General features: G+C 34.5%; 1 protein-coding gene across 1 annotated transcript in view; it reads right to left on the minus strand.

The window, feature by feature from the left end:
- Positions 1–26858, minus strand: part of TRDN (triadin) — a 419992-nt gene that overhangs the window by 79068 nt on the left and 314066 nt on the right. Inside the window, exon 24 of the mRNA XM_011992160.1 lies at positions 22227–22265. Within this exon, the coding sequence (XP_011847550.1) occupies positions 22227–22265 (39 nt within the window). The remainder of the gene's footprint in view (positions 1–22226; positions 22266–26858) is intronic.

Raw genomic sequence — 26858 nt, forward strand, 5'->3', positions numbered from 1 at the left:
GAGGTGGGGGGTATGGATAGGGGGAATGGTTTCAGGATGAAACTATTCCGACCTCAGATCATCAGGCATTAGATTCTCATAAGGAGCATGTAACCTAGATCCCTTGCACATGCAGTTCACAATAGGGTTTGCACTCTTATGAGATTTAATGCTGCTGTTAATGTAACAGGAAGTGCAGATCAGACAATAATGCTCACTGGCTTGCCCACCACTCACATCCTTCTGTGCAGGCCTAACAGGCCACAGACTAGTAACAGTCTAGTGACTTGGAATTGAGTAGTAACTTGGAAGCAAAGGATAAACTTGGAAGCAAATCCTGGGGATTGAGAATCCCTGTTTTGGGGACCCCTGTTTTAGATTACCATGATTCCAAGTAAAAACAGTGCTGGCACAAGACTTCCAGCCAATCCCATCTACTGACCTGGAGAATGAAAGTGTCCTGCTTCGGGGCCCCTTACAGCAGGTATCTGGAGATTTTTACTCCTCTAGTGCTAGGCAGGGCCTACTCCCATAAACTCAGCAAGAAGCAGTTACAGAAAATGAATCTCGCCCTTCTGCAGTCCGCTTAAGATTAACGAGGAGTATCTAATCTTTGAGGGGGCAGGAAATGAGGAAGGAGGCAGGACTTTGACTCCAGAGGCAGAGTTCAGACACTGGACCAGATTAAGGACTAGCTAAAACAGGGCCAGGGCAAAATCAGCTTTCAATCAGACATGCCCACCAGTGTGCCATGTAAATTAACCCTTGCCATGACAACACCCAGGAGTTACTGCCCCTTTCCATGTGATTCAATGATGACTACCCCTCCCCTAGAAATTTCTGCATAAACTGCTCCTTAATCTGCATGCAATTAAAAGTGGGTATAAATCTGACTACAAAACTGCCCTGAGATGCTACTCTCTGCCTATGGACTAGCCCTGCGCGGCAGGAGCAGTCACAGAGCTTAACACCCCCAGAGCTGTAAAGCTGCCTCTTCAATAAGGCTATTTTTATGTACCTCTGGCTTGCCCTTGAATTCTTTCCTGAGCAAAGTCAAGAACACTTGCAGGCTAAGTTTCACTTTGGGGCTCGCCTGCCCTGCATCTATAATATATTATATATTTTAAAATTGCCAAAAGAAAATATTATTTTATATTCTAATTACAAAACAATGAAAAATTGGTGAGGTGACAGATATCTCAATTAAGTTGATTGATTCTTTCTACAATGTATCCATAAATCAGAACATCACATTGTACTTCATATATATATACACAATTATTATTTATCAATTAATGTGGCAACTCACGCCTGTAATCCCAGCGCTTTGGAAGACCGAGGTAGGTGGATCACTCAAGACCAGGAGTTTGAGACCAACCTGGCAACATAGTGAAACCCCATCTATACTAAAAATACAAAAAATTAGCCGGGTGTAGTGACACACGCCTATAATCCCAGCTACTCTGGAGACTGAGACACTAGAATAGCTTGAACCAGGAGGTGGAGGTTGCAGTGAAATGAGATCGCGCCACTGCATTCCAGCCTGGGTGATGGAGTAAGACTGTGTCTCAAACAGAAAAAAAAATGAATGAATGACAAATTAAAACTTTAAAAATGTTATTAATTTAAATCTCAAGAGTAAATTGTTTAATGGGGAGATGCAGTTCAGATAAAAATCAATCTGAAATGTTGTAGCACTATTTTCTCCTGGGTTTATTGCTCTTTAAGAAATCTATTTACTCGACTCCTGATAGATTTTCTGTTGTGGGAGCATGTTTAAATTTAAGGGCATATTAACAAATCTTGTTTTTAAGGCCAGTGATTCTGATGCAGATATATCTATGCCTACCACTACTTAGAACAGAGCACAGGTTGACTCTGCTGTAGATTTCCATCTTAGCCAGAAAGAGCCATCTGACAGGCATTTTACCATTTAAATTGACTTGAAGATTAATATCTAAACTTTTAACCACATATATTCAATATGAAAACCATTAGGGGGATACAATAAAATATCATAAGGACTTTAATGGGATGCTTCAATCAGTTTAGAAATTTTATCCCATTTTACTAGAAGCCATTATTACTCAGAGACACGTTTTCTGAGATTCACGAAACTTTTAGTTTTCAAGATTAAAATGGAAGTATAAATGTTAAATACATAAAATATAATATAAAACTATAATAGAAAATACCTTCTGATCTGTATATGAATTAGAGTAAACAAATATTCTTTTTTCTTCCTTACTTATAGAGGTATTCTCATAAAAAGGCAGTCTCGTTTATCAAATGTGCTGTAAAAAGTTACTTGAATAAAATAATATAGTTTAATGTATCTAATTTTGGAAATATGTTTTTAGGGGTTTCATGGATAATGATGTATGTTAATATTATTTACACAGTGCTGAACATCAGGGAAAGAAATGGTAAACGCTTTGAAAATTTCCCTTTAGTCTTCTATAAGTCATTTGGTAAGCAAGAATTGTCTCTGACAATTAGAATAAATTTCAGGAAAAATTTTGCTTCACGTTACGATAGATAGAAAAGTGGCCTGATAGATAAGAAGTAAAAATAATATTTATGGTGTTTTTTATTTTTAAAAGCAGCAATACTGGGCAAGAGAAGATAGTGTTTGGAAAGTTCTTTAACCTAGGTCATCTGTAGCAAGGTCTGTGGTTGATACGACTTTTTCATCCTAGTTGGTATGCATTGGCTATGCATTATGCTAAGTTTTCTAAGCACCCATTATTTTTGAAGTTTTTTTTTGAGGCTGCACTACAATAATTTCTATGAAATATTTTTACTTGTTATTTAAGCATCTTACTGTTGACCATTCTGTTCTCACTTTTCATCTCAGACAGTTATCTCATATTTTGCCTCAAATGACTAGTGAGAAACCCTTTGGGTCCGGCCTCTTGATGTTCAAAGGTGATTAAAGTGATGTTAAAGAGACTGTCAAGCAGCAAATTTTTGTTCGCACCATGATCAAGCATGAAAGATTAGAGGAAGTTAATAGAGGACCAACAGAGAAGTAGATGTGATTAATCAGAAACACTACTTTGAAGCTTTTTTTAAAATGTGGATCTTAGTATAACACTGATATTATACAATGATTATTTAATTATCCAATCATTCATTCAGTAAACATTTAGTATGTGCTAAGCCCTTCAGTCTCCCAAGAATTTTTTGCCAATCAGGCTTACCTATCAATTGAAACTGAATTCTTACGGATGAGTTTAATTCTGAGCACAGCCACAGAAATAAGATTTGGTTGAAAGGTCATGCTAGGTATATTTCCTTCAAAGGCCATGCAAAGGGCATATGCATTCCAGACATCACAAATTTCCCTTGAAAATATGGAGAAGAATAGAATATCAAGCGGTAAATGAACCTTTTCCACTATTGAATCACATATCCAACCTTCTGAAACAAAGTGGATATACCTCAGTAATTCAAACTTAAGTCCAAAATTGAATTCATGATGTACTATTTCTTCATCCACACATGTTTCCTATATTAGTAAATGATACCATACTTCCCCTACTCTTCCAACCAGAAGGTTGGAAGTCTTCTAAGATTCCTCTCCATACTCACAAGTGTGAATAACTTCACCACAGACTTGAGAAATATTTTTATATATAAACATTACATTAATCCATGAAATTGAAAAAAAAAACAAATTTGAGCTAAGAGCATTGTTTTAAACACTAGATAATATATTGAGCATTACAGATAGTACATAGCATGGTTAGTTAAAAAGAAAAAGAAAAACAGGGGATTATTAGGTTCTAATAATTAATGAAACTAGCCATCTCTATTGTCCATAGAGTCCTGTTGATTCTATTTTGTAAAGATATCTTGAGTATGACCCCACCTGGTTATTTCTTCCTCCATTTCTGCCTTCATTATGGCCTCAAATATATCATTTTTTCCTATTCAAATGTCCTTTCTCTTTTTTGCTACTTTTCATTAAACCATGCCCATTTACTAAGACTCAGCTCACTCTTCATCTTTCTCTGGAAGCCTTTCCTGACCTCCTTCCACCAAGGGTTAGAGAAAATTTGTACTCTCAACATCTTATGTAAGTCACCATCCCTTTACATTGTAATTGCAATAGTTTACAATCATTTACTCATTTGTGTCCCCCAAATAAGGTATGAAATTCACTAGGCAGGGGACTGCAGCTATCATCTTTGTATTCGTAGCACTTGTGCATTGTCACACATAATAAACCGTAATTGTCTTTAATAAACAAGTGACAACACCATATAAAATGGAGAATTTCTTTGCTGAGAAATTTACACTCCAAATACACTTCTGCTAACAATTCATCAAAATGTTGCTAAAATATTAGGGAAGGAGTTGCAGAAAAAGAGAATTACTCTGCAGCCCTTTACTAAAACATACCATTAAAGGAAATACTACTTTTTCTCTCTGCATAGGAGATTTTTCAAAATTATATCATGGCCATCTTGCTTTGGGATATGTGAAAATAAAACGTGTATAAGTTTATATATGAGATTTCTCATTAATGTTGATTATAATTACTTCGCCTAACAAATGGAGAGAATTATGCCATGTTTAGGTGTGACTATTGGATATCTTTGGTCTGGAATAGAAAATGCATTGGAGATAATTTTCTATTGATGAGTACTCTCCGGCACAGCATGTTTTATTTGTTAAGATTTACTAAACTCTGTCACCCTAATCACCTCCCCATCATACCCTAATCCTTTAAGTGGGTCTTGGGAAAAAAAAGTTAGACAATAAGAAATGAGCTCCTACTATGATATATGACCTGGGAGATCCTATTCTTGTTTGGAATGTAAGGACATTGGTTAGGGCATGGGAAGGGGTGAACGGTTTGTGAGAAGGAGAGCACAGTAAAATGTCTGAATCTTGATGGACATGGCTAAAGTAGTCAAGCATGGCCCTTAAAGGAACCATTATTTCTCTCAGGTTTGCTATTTGTCACTTCAGTATCAGCACCTGGGCTTGAGAATGTCTTGTTCTGAGATGAAGGAAATGAGACTAGAAGAGATGCATAGTTATTATGTCTTTACTTGTCCACTGCACTCAAATAAATACTCCTATTTTTCTTTCTTAAGATGTTTTGGGTTATTAAGTGTCAAATTTGAGCAGCAAGTAAAAGAAAAGGAAAGACGTCACACAGGTGCCCATAAGAGGCATCTGACACAGTTTCCTCTGGAATATTATTTAATTATTAAACATGAGGCCTCTTTAAGCATCTCACCAATGTGAAGTACTTCATCACAGACTTGAGAAAATTTTCCATACATAAATTCTATTATATTAATCCACTAAATGGGAAAATAGAAAAAGAATGAGCTAAGTGCTTTGTTTTAAAAACTAGATAATATAATTGAGCATTAAAAATAGTATATAAGCATGGTTGGATGAGAGAATGAAAAAAGGAGATTGAGAATAGGTTAAAATAATTAATGAAACCAATATATTTTAGAATAGCAAAGAAGCTATAAACTAAGCAATATGTTCACATGGAGAAAACTTGTTTCTTTTAAATTTCTGAACGTTCTATCAGAGGAACTTACAAATTAGCCTAGAAACAGAATGCTTTCTAAGAGAGTTGACTTCTTAATAGTCAAGTGTGTAAAAAGCTTCCAAGTTTTTCTTTTAATTTAGAAGAACCACAGCATCTGCTTCCTATGTGGTAAGTAATAAGGACTTCTCCAATGAATGGCTTTTACCACTCTGAAAGATGCAGTTTAAATTTCATTACTACCACCTTCCTGAGTTAAAGTTTAGTTTGGGTTGAAATTGGGAAGGAAGATTTTCAGTAATTTATTTTTAAAAGAAAAGAACAGAGCATTATTTTTTAATTCCCATAAAGTACATAAGCAAGAAAGTCAGTCTGAAGAAAGCTTGAAAAATTCAAATTATGGCTTTTGGAGGAGTCTAAAATACAGACAATTGAAGATTAATAAGATTAACTATCTGAATGGTGGCCAATAACACTTTATTTACAGTATATGCATAAGTAATCTTTAGTAATTTTAATGAAGTTATCATCGTTCTGTCTTTTTTCTCTTGAAAGAGAGGATGTGTATATTTCTGGAGGATCCACAGAGAATGAATTTCTCTGAGATTTTAAATCAGTTGAGAAAACTACACCTGTCATAGACTGGTTCAGAAGCTATTAATGAGATTATACTTGATTGACTGAATTGGCTAAGAAATAGTTCTTCTAAGAGTCTGAAGATAAATTCAATCAAAAGAATATTCAAGACTGTAGCACTCAAGTGACATGAAATAAAAATTGATTTTAATTTTGTAAGCAAAACAGCCAATGATTGTGTTCTATTCAGATTTTGAAAGATATAGCAATGTTTAATTCTAGAAAGTTGTTGTCTCATGTACTTATTAGTATAATATATAACTAAAATATTAGATGTTTATTTTGTGTCCAGAACCACTGTAAGCATTTTAAAAGAAATATCTTACCACTTATAGTAATCTCCACGAAGTCACTTTCCCTATTTAATGAATTAAGAAAGAGGCTTCCAGGTCCATTTTACTACATAACGTACATATCTTATTGCCCTTGATCATTCAAAGACATTAACTGGGCTCTTACTATGTGCCAGCGACTGTTTCCAGCACAGGAAATACATGAAATGAACCAGAAGCGTTTCTGCTCCAAGGAATATGTAGCATACTGTCCTGATAGCATCTACATTTGTTATCTAAGCTTTACTTTAGGTATCCAATTCAAAATAGCCCACAATTCCAAATTTTTCCCCTTTCCCCCTATCCCACTCATCTCTGTTTATATTGAGAACAAAATTGTAGTGGTATTTTTCAAGTTCTATCTTTTGTAGCAAAATAATATGGAGGATATGTTGACAAGAGGAATATACACTGCTTTAAAGGTTAAATTGAAGTAAAAGATAACTACCTGTGATATTGTAAATCTTTCTCTCATGTCCTTGAAGTGAGTAAGGCCATGTAAGTAAGGTCATTGATAAGCTGAAAGAAGCCAGGTCATCTACCAATTTTGCAACCCGGGTATCCAATTGATCTTTGTGAGTCTGCTTCCCTGTCTGTAACTTGGGCAAAATAATGAAACCTAACTGTCCATTTATGATTTTACATTATAAAATCAATTTATACATGTATGTAAATGAATCCTCTTAATTAATTGATTGATTGCTCCACTAACATTAGTTATTTTTAAATTTTCCAGGATCTGGCTTAGTAGGCACTCAATAAATGTCCTTGAACTAACGTGGTTAAAACCATTACAGCTTTCCCAGTTTATTGTACATCTATTGTAAGTTTTCTTGTAATAAACCAACCCCCAATACATATATATACATATATGTATATATACACACATATACATATATACACATATATACATACATACGTGTATATATACACACACATATATATAATAATGGCAAATATCTGGTGGTTATTCAATAAACCATTTTGTTAATGATAGAAATGCTGATTTACTGCCGACTCATAAATGAAAAATTCACATGCAGGTCTCCGTGTATATTTATGTAGTATTTATTATCAGTCATCACAGATATTAACTGTTTAGTAATCTTTGCATTGATACATTTCTTGAGTGTTTAAGTTATTCACCTATGCATCCTTAAAGGTTAGCAAAGCCTAATACATGATAAAAATTTAATTTTACATATAATATGTAAATATATGATTCTACATATTGTTATAAATATATATATATTTCTCTTGCAGGATCACTATGGTAACTTTTAAATAGATATTATAATATATTTAACCTATGGATGACAGATATAAACTAAATAGAGTAATCAATTAGAAGTTTCTAAAGTGATATGAGCCAAAGAGACTCTGGTGACTGATAAGTATCAATGCATACTGTTTTGCTTTGACTAAGTCATTCACCCATTATGTAAAATTTTCAGCCAATTGGTAAAATATAAAGACAGTTTACCCTTGATATACATGTTCTAGCTAAATATGGGTTTATTTATTTATTTTAAGCTCACATAAACACACAGGTAAGCCAGTGATCCTTTGCATATGCAGTGGCAGAATAAAGGAACAGTTGTCTTCTTCAGTCGTTTTTAGGATGACCAAAGTCCAGAAATCACCCACCAAGTGAGTGGGTGAATGATGCTAACCCATGCTTAGGACAGGCGAGGACCTCACTTAGTTAGCAAGCAACCATACAGTAGCTTGGTGCATGATCATTTAACAGATAGGGATAATGGAAAAAGTGAATAAAACATGGAAAGATCAACAAAAATAGGACCAAACGTGTCCATTTTGAATTAGCCAAGTTTGTGGCAAGAGAGAAACTTGATTTTATATATAAATTTGAGATAATAAATTTCTGTATTTCTATGAAGTAGCCAGGCGATGCTGATGTTATTCTGTGGACCACACTTTGAATAGTAACTGTATAGATTATAACCTTTAATATTTTTTACTTGCTTTACTGATATATTTTATTTATATATGTTTATAGTTCTTTTAGGCATTTTCGTTATGTCACATTTAGATATGCATTACCTCACTAAATTCTTACAATAAACTTGATAGGCTGGCATGGAATGTACTGCCAGTAATTCCATTTTAAAGAAGCTGAGACTTAGAAGTTAAATGATGATGTCAAATCACTTAGAAGTTAAATGATGATGTAAACCACTCCATATCAATTGTCCTAGAGCTCCTCTCTCTATACCATTCTGCCTTCATTGATCTTTTACACACAGAAAACTGCCTTTGCATGTGGTATATATCATAAAGTCAAGAAACATGTCAAAAATAGATTTTAAAAAATTGTTAACCAATCATTTCCTTTCCAAAAAGATAATGTTGGACCTACTGTGGCTATAGTGGATTTTGAAAGATTTTTTCTGCCTTAGATATCAAAGATATAACCCATAGAAGAGATAATATAGGAGCTAAGACACAACGTTGGAAGAAATCTAATCTAGGCAACAAACGACATGAATGCCACATGATACATTAGAAGAAAACACGCGCAAACAAACCAAGGATAAAGACATGTTTACCGCTAGAGAGTCACGGGTAGACGGGATAGTTTGTTGATGAGATTGGAGGTAAGATGAATAAACAGGATGTTTTTAGTGAGTGATTAAGTGAAAAGGGAAGATTCAAAAGACATTGAGAAGAGAAAAATTCACAGAACAGGTAATGGTTTTTAAATGTCTATGTGGGCTTCTGGTGATGGTTATGGTGGATTAGACAAGTAGAAACCATGAAAATAAATATGTGAGGGCAGTATAATATAATGACAATGAATGACAGTAACCTAGCACCGTTCCCTACAGATGTCCATTTTGTAAAGATAAGTAGCATAGGCTTGTGGTGGATCTTTAAAGAGAAAATGGAAACAAGATAAGTTAATGAGTTTTTATATTTATTCAGGGAAGAGATAAATAATAATCAGAAAAAACAGGTTTTAACCAGAAGAGGAAGAAAATGGAGAGAACCAAATCTGGGAGACACATAACTTCGTGCCTATTTGGATCCTGGGTTCCGAAACGGAAAGAAGAGGTGTAAATGATTCAGAAGTTTAAGCCAATGTAACTGAATGGCAAGTCATGACTTCCATGAGATAAGGAGTAAAAGAAAAAGACAATGGAAGAGATGTTGAGTTCAATTTTAAGGAAAGTGTTTTGCAGACAGAATAACGATATAAAGAAGTTGATTAAGAAGTTAGAGATGCAGTTACAGAACAGTGAAAATTTTGTATATGAATATTATGAATATTAATTTTCTTTTCTGGTTTTTTTTTTTTTTTTTTGAGATGTAGTCTTGCTTTGTTGTCAGGTTGTCAGACTGGAGTGCAGTGGCGCAATCTCGGCTCACTGCAATCTCCACCTCCTGAGTTCAAAGGATTCCCCTGCCTCAGCCTCCCAAGTAGCTGGGACTACAGGCATGCTTCACCACGCCCGGCTAATTTTTTTTGTATTTTAATAGAGACAGGGTTTCACCATGTTGACCAGTATGGCCTCGATCTCCTGACCTCCTGATCCGCCAGCCTCGACCTCCCAAAGTGCTGGGATTAAAGGTGTGAGCCACCACGCCAGGCCTAATTTTCTTAATATATAAGTTAGATAAATGATTGCATATTACTTGTGTAAGTCTTTTTTATAAACATATTTTTTCTCTTGTGTTAACTTTTTTAGTTTATTTGAAGATTGTTTGACAAAAAAACTGTGTTTTCGGTGCACAGCATTAAACACAGGTTTCTGATAATTTTAAATCAATGGACCAAATAAAATTGTCCATGAAGAAACTGATGGATCCATGAAACTGCTAATAGAGATCAAGCTGAAAATAAGCTGATTCTATAAGATTAAATAACTGGTAAAGATAAAGATTTTATGACTGTTATTTAAAATATTATTGGTCCTTTACTTAAATGCTTTGTTTTCCAGGTTTCAAAAAAAGTCTTTCTTAAGCAATTTGGTAAAATAGAGTTATGTAAACAAAGATAAAAACATATTTCTTCTTACTTAATTTCTCCAAAAATTTAAAAACTATTTACAAATATTTTCATGGCAATATGGTTATTTACAAGAGTCCAATAAAATCTGCTCTCTCTTTACAGCAAAATACTATTGAAAACATTGCTTATACTACCAAGGTGCCAAGGCTTCGATTAAAATGTCACATTTGAAAATATGCCTAAAATTCCTGACCTCAAGAGTTCTCATTCTTACAATGAGTAAATAAAAACTGCCACTTCCTGGAAGGCCCAGGAACCTGAAGACAGTAAGTAAACTCTAAGGCTGGCCTTGGTTTGGCTTCCTAGCTTCAAGAGATTTTTAAATCCAGGGTTTCTATATGATCAATTAAAAACATATTTACAAAGAAAAGCTACAGTACACCTGTTATTAGATTATAACTATATATATCATTTTTGAGCTATTGTTATCTATCTATTGGCTAGACTAGGTCTTAAATTGTTCTAGGTTCCTCCAATTCAACTTTCTTCCATAAGTGGCAAAATGAGAACTGCTCTGTCCTTAAAGCCCTATAAGGTAATGCTAGGCAAGTTTTAAAGAACAACTCTCATGTCTGGTATATGAAACCCAGAAAGTTCACAAAACCACCTGACGCCATGACCAAAGACATTCCAACTACACACTAGGACAAAACGTTGCTGTTTTCCACATGAAACAACTTTCCTTGAGATTTTGCAACAAGATTCCATATTCTTATGAGACTCTTACACCTCTCAAGACTGCCTTTTTCATTTGACTAGATAATGGCATAATTAAAATTTCAGTCAGTAGATTCTGTTGGTAACTTGATATATCTTGACCTAAAAATCCTTTTAATCTGTATTGTGAGCAGCTCTGACAATATCCCTTTCACAACTTTTTGTTCAAATTGTACTGGCAATCTTTTTGGTAAAGTTGGTATTCTCTGTTTTACTTCAACCCAGTCATAAACTATTACTCAGTGGCTACAACAAGTCTGACCAGAATATGTTAGACTTTTAGATATGTTTTGCTGGTTCAGAATTAGGTTTAAGCTTTCAAACTATTATTCAAGCCGGATTTATTATATGTTTGCTGATTGTTTATTTCTATGATGATTTTTCAGTTTTGTTCCTATTGCCTGTCAAATCTTTGTAAAGCCACTCTTCCAACAGTATAATATTAGTGCAATATCTCAAGATGTTTGTTGACGTCTGCCTATGGACAGATAAAATGGAATTTGATGCTGGGCTTCAGCCAAATCTGCCCTGAGAACAATTTTCTTTCTGGCCCATTTGTTACTTTAATGTGGTCTGAGTCTCTGATGACCCCAAACATTTCCCCAGACATGGGACAGAGACAAGTGGGACAGGTTCATCTTGGCACCAAGGGACAATTAAGCCTAACTGTAAAATGATTGATTAGCGATGCTTTCAGCTAAGGATGTTGATCAAAGGGGGGAAATGTGAAAGCTGATATTCTAAATTGGGACATTCTTGTCATAATCAACTGGAACAAAGTCTAGAGAAGCCAAGGGGAGAAAACACTTAGGGCACAAAACAGGGCTCCAAGAATGTAATTCTCTGCACATACTTGACTACTGGAATTGCTTGTTGTAACCTGAAACCAGTTTTATCTATAGCTTCTGAGATAACTTGCTGCAACTCTAGAATGAATTTTGTCCACATGTGTCACTCACCCATGGGAGCTAGCAAAACTTTCTCAAAAAGCAATACATAAAATTTCTCTTTTCTTAATAAATCCTCTAATCTTGTCTTTGTTCTTTGGACATAATGAAAGACCACTGAGTCTACAGATATGCCATGAATTGCAATTCTTTCTTCCCAAATAAAACATGAAATTTAGAAATTTGTCTTTAGATCTTTATTTTTACTTCAAATGCATTTCATGTTTGCCATCATTTTTATAAAGGGGTAAAGAAAAAAAAATTTAGTGTCCAATAATATGCTATACTAAAAATAAATAATTGTTATACTGTTGCTCCACTATTTAAAAGCATAGTCATTTCTTGTTTTTTTTTTTTTAACAGTTATAGGTTAAATGATTTAGCTTTGCCAAAGAAAGGATTTTTTCTTTTTCTGAGAAATAAGAGGTGATAACCATTGTCTAATATCGCTGAGGGATCACAAAAAGCAAGAAAATCATCCTCCGGATTTGGCAGCAAATATGTTATTGGTCACCTTTACAGGAGAGGATTTAGAAGAAAAGATTACCAAGCAGTACTTCTTCATAAATACTCAGCTTTAATTTAATTTATCTTTTCATTATTCCTACAAAACTCTGGGGAAATTTTTTCTTCCTCTTAATTAAAAAAAATGTCCTCCACCTAGAATATGTATTCCAACACTACTTATATCTGGGACAGTTCTTTCTTAATTAATATCTCTCTCTGTTGGTTCCTTGCTCCTCCTCTTCATGGAATACTTCACCCTATCATAAACATGAAGACAGTAAAAATATTTCTTTGATTCTACATACAAGAATATCATTTTTGGCCTCCGTTTGACAACAAACTCCTCACAAAAGTAGTTTGTGCATTTTCTTCACTTATGATTTATACTTTTTTTAAATTCCTATAAACTAATTTCTGTTTCCACCACTCTACTGCAAATGCTCTCCAAACATTCACAGGATGACAGGGTTTTGGGTCCTATGTATTGGCTTTGTCTCACTCATCATACCCTCATGACCTTTCTGAGACATTGATGCTGACTTCTCACATTCCCACTTTTGCCTGAAAGTGTCTATGCTTTGGGAGGCTGGCACACTGTATTGGCTGATCTTTCTGGTAACACCTTTCTTCTCTTCACCAGCTCTTTTGCTTTTCCAAGAAGTTGTAATCAGTTATTTTCTCTTTTCTTATGCTTATTTTTTAAAAGTAATTTCAACTTTTATTTTAGATTTAAAGGGTACACGTGCAGGGTTGTTATCTGGGTATATCGTGTGATACTGAGGTTTGGGGTACAAACGATCCCATCACCAAGGTAGTTAGCATAGCACTCAATAGTTCATTTCTCAACCCTTTATCCCCCCTCTCTCTCCCCTCTCTAGTAGTCGCAAGTGTGTATTTTTGCCATCTTTATGTCCATGAGTATCTAATGTTTAGCTCCCACTTATAACTGAGAACTTGCAGTATTTGCTTTTCTGTTCCTGCACTGATTCGCTTAGGATAACGACCTCCAGCTGCATCAATGTTGCTTCAAAGGACATAATTTTATTATTTTTATGGTTGCATAGTATTTCATCATGTAGCTGTACCATATTTTCTTTATCCAATCCACCACGGATGGGCACCTAGCTTGCTTCCATGTCTTTGCTATTGTGAATAGTGCTGTGATGAACATATGAGTGCATGTGTGCTGTTTTTTTAGAATGATTTATTTTCTTTTGGATAAATACCCAGTAATGGGATTGCTGGGTTGAATGGTAGTTCTGTTTCAAGTTCTTTGAGAAATCTCTAAACTAGTTTCCACAGTGGCTGAGCTAGTTTACATTCCCATCAACAGTGTGTAAGTTTTACTTTTTCTCAGCTTTGAAGAGCTCTTTCTTTCCTTTGTCTTCTACTCTAAACCTCTCACTTCATAAATACAAAACCCAGCCTGAGATTCAAAGTGAATGTTCCCAACTTACAAGTGTCTATAGAAAATCCCTATGTAGAGACTCCACCAGCATCACCCCACATGAATTCCCTTTGCAACTTCCAGTTAATCACCTCCGTCCTCTCATGCTTCAGACCTTGTAGTTATACAGAACTAATGTCATCAATATCTACTATTTTCATATGAAACAGTTTTATGATTACAAAAGCCTTTATAATACAGTACAGAGAGAATGGTTGTCTTTTTAAAGATAAGTACTCACAGGCCTGAAGGAATATGTAACAAAATGTCATTAGTAGTTTTCAATAGATTTCAAAGCTGAGTGATTTTTTAAAACTTAAAAAATAATTTACTGAACATTAGTCATGGCTCTAAATCCTTTTGAAAGTAATCAATGTTAATAAATTTAATGTAAATATCACAAGGTCATTACTTTCTCTTTATGCCACCTTTATGTTGCTCCTACTTTTATTTTATAATACATAGATTGTTATAAAAGATTTTGGTTCTAACTCCTGATTCTAACTTATTTCAATGTAATTTCACTCTGCATGCCATTATAAGACTAACAATTCCACCTTCTTCTCAATTATGGCCTCAGGAATCCAAATTTCACTTTAGTCTTCTAAGCCCCCGTTCCTGAATTTAAAGAGTCACCTTCTTTTGGCTGTATCCTACTACTGCAGCTTTACCACCTTCTGCTAGCCATGTGACTCCTGGAATGTCCTCACCTTTCCCACCAATGCTGTGCTCATTCCTGTCTCTGGGCTAGCTCATAAATATAGCTATCATACTGAAACCGGACTAAATAGAAAGCATCACTTCTGTTTCATGTAACACATATCCTAGGTGAGTATGATGAGCTTCACTCAATAGATAAGAAAATTAATGTTCAGAAAAATTAAGTAATTCAAGTAAAGTTATACCCCTAAACAAGGGGCAAAGGGAGTCAAATTCATGTATCACTAGTATAAAGACAACACTGTTTCCATCATACTTTATAGTAATGTAATCTCCTTGTATCAGCTGCTCTTACACAGTTGACTCTTGAACAACACGAGTTTGAACTGGGCAGGTTCACTTATACCTAGTTTTTTTTTTTTTCAATAAAGACATTGAAAAGTTTTGGGGGAGGTTTGCAACAATTTGAAAAAAACACACATGAACTGTGTCATATAAAAATACATAAAAAAGAGGTATGTCATAACTGCATAAAATACATGTAGGTACTAGTCTGTTTTGTCATTTGTTACCATAAAATATACAAATATATAAATCAATTATAAAAAGATAAAATTTGTCTAAACTTCCACTATAAACACTTCCAGATCATACTAGGTGCCATGCACAGTCAAGAGAAAGGTAAACAAATGTAAAGATGCAGTATTAAATGATAACTGCATAAAATTAACTATAGTACATACTGTACTCCTGTAGTGATTTTGTAGCCTCTCTTGCTACTATTGTGATGAACTGAGGTTTTGTGAGTATCTGCTTAAAATGTTGTGTGACATTAATCTCTGCATGAGCAGTTCGTCTGTCCAGTAAATTGCATATTTCAGTAAAAGGTGATTTTTTTGTAATCCTTATTTATCATTTTCAGTGCAATACCATAAACCTTGACTAAAATGATGGGACCAATATGATATGAAGTGCCACTAGTGACACTGGAAATGCTCCAAAGAAGCATAAAAAGTCATAACATTACTGGAAAAATTTGAATTGCTTGATAGGTACTGTAGATTGAGGTCTGCAGCTGTGGTTGTCCAACATTTCAAGGTACATAAATCCAACATAAGGGTAATTATTCAAAAAGAAAAGGAAATTTGTGAAATCATCATTGCAACTACACCAGCAGGAGTGAAAACCTTGTACTTATTGCAAAATACTTTTTTATCTCATTTCGAAAATGCAGCTTTTATGTGAGTGCAGGATTGCTATAAGAAAGTTGTTCCTATAGACTCTAACATATTTGAAGAAAAAATGAAGTCATTATATGACAACTTAAAGAAAAAGAACGGTGAAGAATGTAAAGTTGGAGAATTTAATACCAGCAATGGATGGTTTGATAATTTTAGAAAGAGATTTGGCTTTTAAAATGTCACAACAATACGAGAAGAAGGTTCAGCCAACCAAGAGAAGGCAGCAGACAAGTTCTCAGACACCATTAAGAAAATCATTGAGAAGAAAGCATATCTGCCTGAACAGGTTTTTAATACGAAGGAAAGTGACCCATTTTGGAAAAATAATAATACTACAAAGGACATTCATTAGTAAGAAAGAGAATTGAGCCCCAGAATTTAAGCAGAAAGGGGCAAGTTAACTCTACTATTCTGTGCAAATGTAGTTGGGTTTATGACCAGGACTGACCTTATCTAGAAAGATGCTAACTCCCAAGTCCTGAAGGGAAAACATAAACACCAGTTTCAAATCTTTTGATTGTACAAAAAGAAGACCTGGACAATGAGAACCTGTTTTAGTCTGTTTTCATACTGCTAAAATAAATACCTGAGACTGGGTAATTTTATAAAGAAAAGAGGTTTAATTGACTCATAGTTTGCATGGCTGGGGAGACCTCAGGAAACTTACAATCGTGGCAGAAAGGAAAGCAGGAACATTTTACATGACAGCAGACAAGAGAGAGCAAGTGTGAAAAAGGAACTGCCAGACACTTATAAAACCATCAGATATCATGAGAACTTACTTACTATCATTAGAGTAGCACGGGGGAAATTGTCCCCATGATCCAATCACCTCCCTTACAGTCCCTCCCTCAACACATGAGGATTATGGGGATTACAATTTGAGATGAGATTCGGTTGGTGATACAGAGCCAAGTCATATCAGAAACATTTTTTCTGGAGTGGATCCATCAATTCTTTGTCCCTGAAGTCAGGAAGTACCTTTCCAGTAAAAGACTGCCTTTTAACATTCTCTTGATAATTGAATAATGCCATTGGCCACCCACAACTCTCTGAGTTCTGCACCAAAGGTGTTGAAGTGGTCTACTTGTCCCCAAACAGAATGTCTCTAATTCAGTCTCTAGATCAGGAGGTCTTAAGAACTTTTAAGGCTCATTATACATGGTCCCTTATGGAAAGGATTTTCTGCTATAGAAGAGAAACTTGACAGAGAGAACATCATGAAAGTCTGGGAGAATTGTATTATTGAAGATGTCATCTTTGTTAGAGGAAAAAGCTATGATGAAAGTCATCAAGCTTGAATCAGAATGTTTCTGTTGGAGGAAACTGTATCTAGATGTTGTGCATGACTTCACAGGATTTATGACACAGTCAATCAAAAAAATCATGAAATAGACAATAGGTATGACAAAAAAGGTGGGAGGAAAAGGATTTCAACATTCAGGTCTTGGACAAATTAAAGCACTAATACACAGCATGCCAGAGGAATTAATAGAAGATAATTTAATGAAGATGATTACTTCTGAATTAGTACCAGACAAAGAGGTAGAAGATTTGGAAGAAACAGTACCAGAAACACATTGACATTAGAGAATCTGGCAGAGGGGTTCCAGTTACTCAAGACTGCTTTAACTTATTTTACAACATGGACCCTTACACGAAGCATTGCTTCAGTCAAGTAAATGCTGGAAGAAAGATTGGTACTATCTAGAAACATTTTTGTGGAAATGAAAAAGCAAAACAGTTAGATAGAAATTACAATCCATTTATGTAAAGTTACACTTCTCCTGACCCATTTGCATTTATTCCACCTCTTCGACTTCTGCCACCCCTGAGACAGCAAGAGCAAACCGTCCTTTTCCTCCTCCTCTTCAGCCTACTCAACATGAAGACATGGATGAAGACCTTTATGATGATACACTTCCACTTGATGAATAGTAAATGTATTTTATCTTCCTTATGATATTTTAAATAATATTTTCTCTTCTGTAGTTCACTTTATTGTAGGAATATAGCACATAATGCATATAACCTACAAAATAGTTGTGCATCAAGTTTATATTACCAGGAAGGCTTCTGGTCAACAGGAGGCTATTAGTAGTTGAGTTTTGGACAAGTCAAAAGTTACATGTGGATTTTTCAACTGCAGGGGGAGTTAATGCACCTAACTACCACATTGTTCAAGAGTCAACTGTATATTCCTGAATTTCTAGCTTAAATATATAATCTCCATTAACTTTCCACTTACTGCTACTTAGGAATGGATATAGGAATGGCTCCTCTCTCTAACTTCCTAGGGAACTTTTCACTAACATCATTTCCTTGTAGCCGTCTTTCAATAGCTCATGTCTATGTCCCTGATGACACTCTTTGAGAATGGAAATAATATCTTACCACTTGTTTGTAAACTTCACATCACTGAGCACAACTTCGGACATATGGTAGTGACATTAGCATGATACATGTTTTCAATAAGTTGATTGATTATTTTATAATAAAAGATGCCTTAATGTTGATTTATCTTTCATAATAGTAAATTAAAAACAAATACCACATAAAAGTAGACATATTCTTTCCTCCGCTTAGTCTATTCTGCTATTAATACTTATGATTGCATTTAGATTCTTGTGTTGTGTTTTTCAGTTCTATCAGGTCACTTATGTTATTCTCTCTACTAGCTATTTTGTCTGTTAGCTCCTACAATGTTTTGTCATAATTTTTAGCTTCCTTGCATTGCATTAGAATGTGCTCCTTTAGATTAGTGAAGATCAATTGTATCCACATTCTGAAGTTTACTTCTGTCATTTCAGCCATCTCAGACCCTGATCGGTTCTGAACACTTGCTGGAGAGGTGATATAGTCATATTAAGGGAAGATGGTACTCTGACTTTGAGTTCTCAGCATTCTTGCACTGATTCTTTCTCATCTTTGTGGGCTTATCTACCTTCAACCTTGAGGTTGCTGCCCTTTGAATGGAGATTGTTTATTTGTTTGTTTGTTTTTTGTTTTCCTTTTAATAGTCTGGTTTCCTTGCCATAGTGTTTCTGTAGTTTGCTGGGTGTCCACTCCAATCCCTAGTCACCTCAAATTTTCCAGTACCTGGAGGTATCACCAGTGAAGACTGCAAAATGGCAAAGACGACTGCCTGCCCCTTCCTGTGGGAGCTGCGTTCCAGAGTACAAGAACAGACACATAAGCCAATAGATTAGAGAACCCAAAAATAAGACTCCACACCTACAACTATCTGATTGACAAAACTGACAGGATTCCCTATTCAATAAATGGTGCTGGGATAACTGGCTAGCCATACGCAGAAAATTGAAACTGGACCCCTTCCTTAGACCATATACACAAGTTAACTCAAGATGGATTAAATACTTAAATGTAAAACTTAAAACTATAAAAAGCCTGGAAGACAACACAGGCAATACCATTCAGGACATAGGTATTGGCAAAGATTTCATGATGAGGATGCCAAAAGCAATTGCAACAAAAGCAAAAATTGACAAATGGGATTTAATTAAACCAACAAGCTTCTGCTCAGCAAAAGAAGCTATCAACACAGTAAACAGACCACCTACAGAATGGAAGAAAATTTTTGCAAACCATGTGTGTGACACAGGTCTAACATCCAGCATCTCTAAGGAACTTAAACAAATTTACAAGAAACAAACAAACAACCTCATTAAAAAGTGGGCAAATGACATGAAAATACACTTTTCAATAGAAGACATAGATGCAGCCAATAAACATATGAAAAAAGGCTTAATATCAGTGATTATTAGAGAAATGCAAATCAAAACTCCAGTGAGACCATCTCACACCAAACAAAATAGCTATTATTAAAGTCTAAAAATAACAGATGATGGTGAGGTTGTGGAGAAAAAGGAACGTGTATACAAAGTTAGTGGGACTGTAAATTAGTTCAACCATTGTGGAAAACAGTGTGTTGATTCATCGAAGACCAGCGTGGCATACCATTTAACACAGCAATCTCATTACTGGGTATATAAACAGAGGAATATAAATCCTTCTGTTACAAAGACACATGTACACATGTGTTCATTGCAACACTATCTACAACAGCAAAGATACAGAATCAAGTCAAATGCCCATCAATGATAGACTGGATAAATAAAATCTGGTACACATACACCATGGAATACTATGCAGTCATGAAAAAGAATAAGATCCTTTGCAGTGACATGGATGGAATGGGGGGCCATTATCCTTAGGAAACTAAGGATAAACTTACAAGTGGGAACTAATTGATGGGCACATATGAACACATAGAGGAGAATAACACAAACTGGGGTCAATTGGAGGGTGGAGGATGGGAGGAGGAAGAGGATCAGAAAAAATAACGAATGGCTATTAGGCTTAATGCCTGGGTGATTAAATAATTGGTACAACAAATCCCCATTACACACTTTTGCCAATGTAAAAAACCTGCACATCCTGCACATGTACACCTGAACTAAAATACAATTTAAGTAATAATAATAAAATAGACATAAATACTTAATGTAAACTAATAATAGGAAATTGTTAGTGCATATTACTTTTTCTATTATATATCATCAGTAAAATAAAGCATAAATACAATGTTATGCAAACAGGAAAGGACAACATAATGCACCTATTTTGTACACAGTTTTTCCTTTTCTGAAGATAAATCTAAAGTTCAGTTGTAACTTTTGATGTAAACACTCAATATACCATTTTATCTCTATTATGCTTTCTTTCTGCAGTTTAAAATTGTTCAACTTTTCTTCTCCTTTTTTTTTTTTTTTTTTTTTGAGACGGAGTCTTGCTCAGTTGCCCAGACTGGAGTGCAGTGACGCAATCTCGGCTCACTGCAAGCTCCGCCTCCCGGATTCACGCCATTCTCCTGTCCCAGCTTCCCAAGTAGCTGGGACAACAGGTGCCCACCACCACGCCCGGCTAATTTTTTTGTATTTTTAGTAGAGAAGGGGTTTCACCATGTTAGCCAGGATGGTCTCAATCTCCTGACCTCGTGATCCACCAGCCTCAGCCTCCCAAAGTGCTGGGATTATAGGTGTGAGCCACCATGCCCGGCCTCAAAATTGTTCAACTTTTCACTGATCTTCCAAAGAATGCATATTTTAAAATTACACAAAATTACTTCAAATGGGCATGCTCACTCACTAAAAATCACTAAAAATAAGAAAATAACGTAAACAATTTATTTTGGTCTAATGGCAGTGCTCTTAAGATAAGTGACTTTAATAATTTAATATTTAACATATACATAGAAGGGTTAATTACAACAATTGCTTAAATATAGACTACAATTTGTGCAAATGAATACCTGCAACAGTTTTTAGACCAGCAGCATGAATGTCTGCTTTTATGTAGTATCACTTTCACTATACAGAGAGATACAGATATAGATAGATAAAAATATATAAATCTCCTTATATAGATATAAAATGCTTGAATTAGGATTAGCCATGGAAAGACTATAATGGAAATTTTCCTTAGGATTTATTGTCTTCCTTTTTTACATTTTCCCCTATTCTATGCTACTCATCCACTCAACCTTCATCACTTGCCTTGAGTGCCCTGCTAATCTCTTGAATTCTTCCTTTGCCAAACCTGTTTTTAGAAAGTCTATTTTAAAAGTATTTCAACTTTCAAATTAATAGCCAATAGGTCAATGGATTACGTCTCCATAAAATATTTGCACATTTAATTGTGGGAAAGAAAAATGTTTAATCTGTTAGGTTGGATCGCGTGGGACTCCTTTTTTAGAGATCAAAAATGGTTGAAAGCAGGTAAATACAGGTTCATAAAAATCAATGCATGATAATAATAAATTGTGGGCATTTGTCACGCTCTGTATGGAGCCTCTGACATTTAAGGTGCCCTCTTAGCATTTCATAAACAGTGTTCAATTGCCCAGTAAATAAACAAAATGGTTCTAGCGCTTTGATAAACTTACCCAAAATCTGCTACCAGAAAGCAAGGAATTTTTGTTAACTTTAGCATACATTTAATTTTATTGCTTATTACTTGTAAAATATACAGCACGTAGCATCAGTTTTTTTTTTTTTTGTTTTTTGTTTTTAATGTTTTGGATGTCTAAATGTTTTATCCAGCCGTGATTGTAAAACTGTAAAACTAGCTTTGTTCCAACCAAACAGAACATCTCCTTGTATGTAAATCTTACAAAATACCCTTACCTGCTTTGGGCATCTTTTCATCTTTTTTAGTTTCAGGTTCTGTGGTAAAACATACAGATAAACACGTGCAAACAAAAGGGGAAAAAATAACATTTGAAAAATAATCAGTACAAAGTGGATTAATAGGTAGTCTTCACTGATTTTTCTTGTCTGTTCTCAATTTCAATTATAGTTATATACCGTTATCAAAATATTAATGGAATATGTATCTTTGGTAAATTATAAAGTAACTTAAGCAAAAATACTTTGATTTTAATATCCAGTTTGCAAAAAAGTTTCATGCTAATCAAGTAATTTGGCTTCCTGTCTTTAATAAAAGCCAGGACTTATAATTTATGCTTTCTCCAAATATTGCAAATTTAAAAATTAATAAAAATTGCTCAGAAGAAAAATGTCATCAATTTTCCTAATTTGATCAACTTAAGTAATTTTTTTGGACTACTATACATTTAATTCATGGGGCTCCACCTGGTGGTTAATATAATTATTGTTTTCCCAGTATTTCTATTAGTATTAATTTTATAAAATAAATCAATTTTACTTAAATTTAATATAATAATATAAACAATCAGTGAAATGAAGTATCTTGTTCTCTTATTGTCCTGGGACAGTGTCTTCTGTCCAGAAATTCTGCATTCTATAAACACCAGTATAAAATAAATTCATAGCTTCTTTAAACTATTCAAGTAATATTTATAGCCCCACCCTAATCAATAAGATACTTGCCTATATTTTCATGTTGCCAGCCTATCCTCTTATTTAACCAACTTTGCTTAGGCTTTATAGTTATCTGTTCTTGGTATAGAGTCTTCTTTTGATTAATGGAAGAGTTCTGGTACTTTATAGTTTTCCTCCCTTCAAACAGCAGAAAAACTGACCTCATAGTTGGAATACCTAGTGAGCATAAACTATGTATAAGGGATAATGCTACCAGCTTTATTTGGGTTTTAGCCTAGCCATGTCTCATTTTCTGTAGATATAATTTAAAAAGCTAAGTTGTTTAACTGCAGAATTGTATATAATAAAGAATGTCATAGGCTTTTACATCCTACTCCCTGTAATACTTGAAAGCACTCAGTATGCAAGTATGGAATGCAAGTAGTATTGGTGCTATTAATGCACTCTGACACTCTTTGGCACATATTTCTCCCCTTTTTTTGACACATTCACTTAGCTTGTAGATATACCCTATTTTAATGTTTTCTATGTGCCACAGTATTATAGAAAATTTTGTTATTGTCTGTAACCACTCTTTAGATTTTAAGCTCCATTAGTGCAAGAACTGTGTTTTATTACTCAAATATCAGCACTGGGTGAAATATCTGACATGTGATATATGATCAATGAATATTGTTGAAGGAATGAATGAGTGAAATAAATGGAATATATAGAAAGACTAAAGGCTCCCTGTTGGGTATCTGTAGTCCTAGAAGAAATTGATTCATCTTATGCCTCTAGAACTAGAGATAAAAGTTCAATGTCGCATAGCTGTTGCATTCACATTTTATTTTAGAAACTTAAAAAAATAAGTGACGTCTTTATGTTTCCAACAATAGCAAATATGGCCTTCAATAATTCAATGATACCTTCAATTGTTGGGTTTCCTGATGCTATGTTTTGTCTCAGTCAGTTTAGGCTAAAGTTAATTCCTACTTAGTCTACAATAACACAATTCTCTCTTTTGATGGTGAGTTCTGATGAGATTTTGGCTTCTTTGGAAAGGAAACAACTTCCCCCCCTCCCCCCCAACAGTTCTGTCTTTATTGAATCTATGCTAGGTCAACAGTACAGTTTAAACTTTCAAGTAAATTAGCACAATTCTAGTAATGAGAATTAGTTTTTCTGGAGTACTTATTACGGCTCAAGTGCTGGTCAATTGTTAACTTGCGTTATTCCATTATTTTATGAAGTACGTGCTATTTTAATCCCCATTTGGTAGATGAAGTGACTGAAGCTTACAGCTCATTCATCTGCTAAGTGGCAGAACCATGATTCCATTTTCCCATCCTGTTTCCCTTCACCCGGGTCATGTCCCAAGGTCTGGATAGAATGATCTTGGTCTCCTTCTTAGTTCTGTTTCTGAAGTATGGCTAATTTTGAATATTTGGATTTCTTAGAAACAAATTACTGCAAATTCAAATCTTTTTTTTCAAGGACACAGTTCACTAGCATTTTGCTCATCAAGAATAGGTATCTATTTGAAACAGTTTTGCTTCCCACTCTGCACACAGCTCTCACTCCTGTCAATCACATTGTTATTGCAATCTTGAAATGAAATCTTCTCGGACTTAATGTGTGTCAAACGATCTTTTGGAAAAATTGTGGAGTATATTTTTATCAACTATGGATACAATACAACCAGAACCAACTTCGGTCTTATACACAGAATTTTGTATGCACTCTTACGAAAAGATGCTATCTAACGTGTAGCTATGGGCCCTCTTTCTAGAATAGAATTACTGGCTTTAGTGTTATGTGAACAGTAATGCTAAAGATGACCTAGGATAAGTTCTTTTGGTGTATGAAGAGTCAGTTTTTGGGTTCTATAATCTGACTTTAAAAGCAAGCCCATTTCCTAAGTTCTGTGACCTTGGGCATTACGTAAAACCTCAAGTCTTTATTCTGTCATTGCTAAAATGGAGAAAATAATGTTGTAAAATTGATGTGAGAGTTTGGAGTGATGTGTATAAAGAGCTTAGCTATTTTTACATTATGCTCATAAACTCAAATTGCATGATCTTTCAAAGTAATTTTCTTTTTTTTTTAAAAACAGAATTGGGACTTTGCCCTTGAATATTCGAGGCAGGAATTGATATGTGAGAAATAGGCAACGGATTTTCTAAGTTGAACAACTCTTTTATTAGGCTACTCGATTTTTAAGAACTCAGTGCACTTATTTTGTAGATGGTATTTCTACTGACAGTAAAGTATTTTTTGAGCCATATGAGATTGCAGTTTCTAACCAGGATTTATTTCAAGCCATATAAAAACAACTATATATATATTTACATATGTGTGTATATATATAAACTTTGTCTATATATGAAGCTCAATAAAAAGTTATAATGAGATGCTTCTGGAAACTAAGGACAGTTGTTAGTTAATACTAGCCATTGGGACCGCGAGTTCAGAGAGGCGGCAGGCAAGCATTTATCTTTCATTCCATCTTCACTGTTCAATTTTTTTCTACCACTAATTACTGTTGCAGAATAATAACATATCTAATTTCTATAAACATTTGCCACTGAAGCCTTTCATTTTGGGCTACACGTACAAGCATTGCGGAAATATGGAACCAAGACGGCCCCATGCTAAGTTGTTGAGGCAGGCAGCCTGCCATTTCCTGTGCAGCACTGACTTTTCCAGGCTGTTGATTTCATTTGTGAAATGTAAATTGCTAATGGGCCTGGGGAAGGGAGCCTCATTAGTGATTTTTCAATGTTATCAATAGTATTTTTAAGTAGAATAAGCAAACCAAAACTTCAGCATGCAAGTGCTTAAGTCAGAAGGGCAGCAGTGGAGACCAACTCTGTTTAGGAGTCTCTGCTTTGTCTTCATAAAATGAAAAGAAACACATTTATTCAATATATAAATCCCAAAAATCTGCATTCTTTTCAGAATGCCTCTATTTTAAGTACTTTGCAAGGCAAAAGCTAAATATCATTGATTTTTTTCTCACTTTATTTTGTTATTATCACAGTTGCTTCTTTAGCACATAGGTATCTTACATGTGCAATAAAATAAAATAATAATTATTATTATTTTGCACCAATGACACTTTGCATTTGCCACATGGTAATCTCTAAGGTAAGTATATTATATATGTCATCTATATTTTATTTATATAATATTAAACATTCATTTGTTTATTAGCTCTCTAACCCCAATAGCATATAAACTTAATGAGTCATGGGATGAATTTTTATTTTCCCTAATACATGACAGTGTTTAGACTGTTCTTTGCACAGAAGAGAGATCAACAAATATTTGTTGAAAAAATGGACAAATTACACAATCCTTACATACCACTCCTATGTGGTAAATGTGATTATTAGACTCGATTTACAGATAGCAATACTGAGACCTAATAATATGTTTAATAATATGTAAATATACTTAATAATATGTTTAAATATCCCTAGTAAGTGACAAAACTGGGATTCGAATTCTGTTTTCAAAGTTTTAAGCTCTTAAACACACTTCTATAACTAAAGTTGCTACAGATAGAATTGAAAGTTTTGAAGCACTGAATACATGAAAACTATATAGCACACCACATTCTACTTCTTATAAGTTGTCTGTCTATATTATCTATGTTGTGTTAGCTATACAAATTACTAATAGTCATTAGGATTATAATTAACATATACAATAGAGTCACAGAGGTTTCTACTTTTTTCAAGCCAGTCTTTAAACTATAAATCATATTATATAGTTTCCTATGTTGAGCTGGTAAAGCTAAGCAGTCTGAGCACTGATAGAAAATGAATAACTCTCTCACACGCTGCTGGAGTAGTATTCAATGTTTAATGACATGGGAAGATGTTATATTTAAAAGCAGTTCACAAAACCTACTCCTGTAAAATATATAAAGGAACATTAGCAGTGTTATCGCTGGTCAACCATAGGTGA

This window comes from Mandrillus leucophaeus, unplaced genomic scaffold (genome assembly GCF_000951045.1).
Source record: "Mandrillus leucophaeus isolate KB7577 unplaced genomic scaffold, Mleu.le_1.0 Scaffold405, whole genome shotgun sequence".
In the NCBI taxonomy this organism is placed as follows: Eukaryota; Metazoa; Chordata; class Mammalia; order Primates; family Cercopithecidae; genus Mandrillus; species Mandrillus leucophaeus.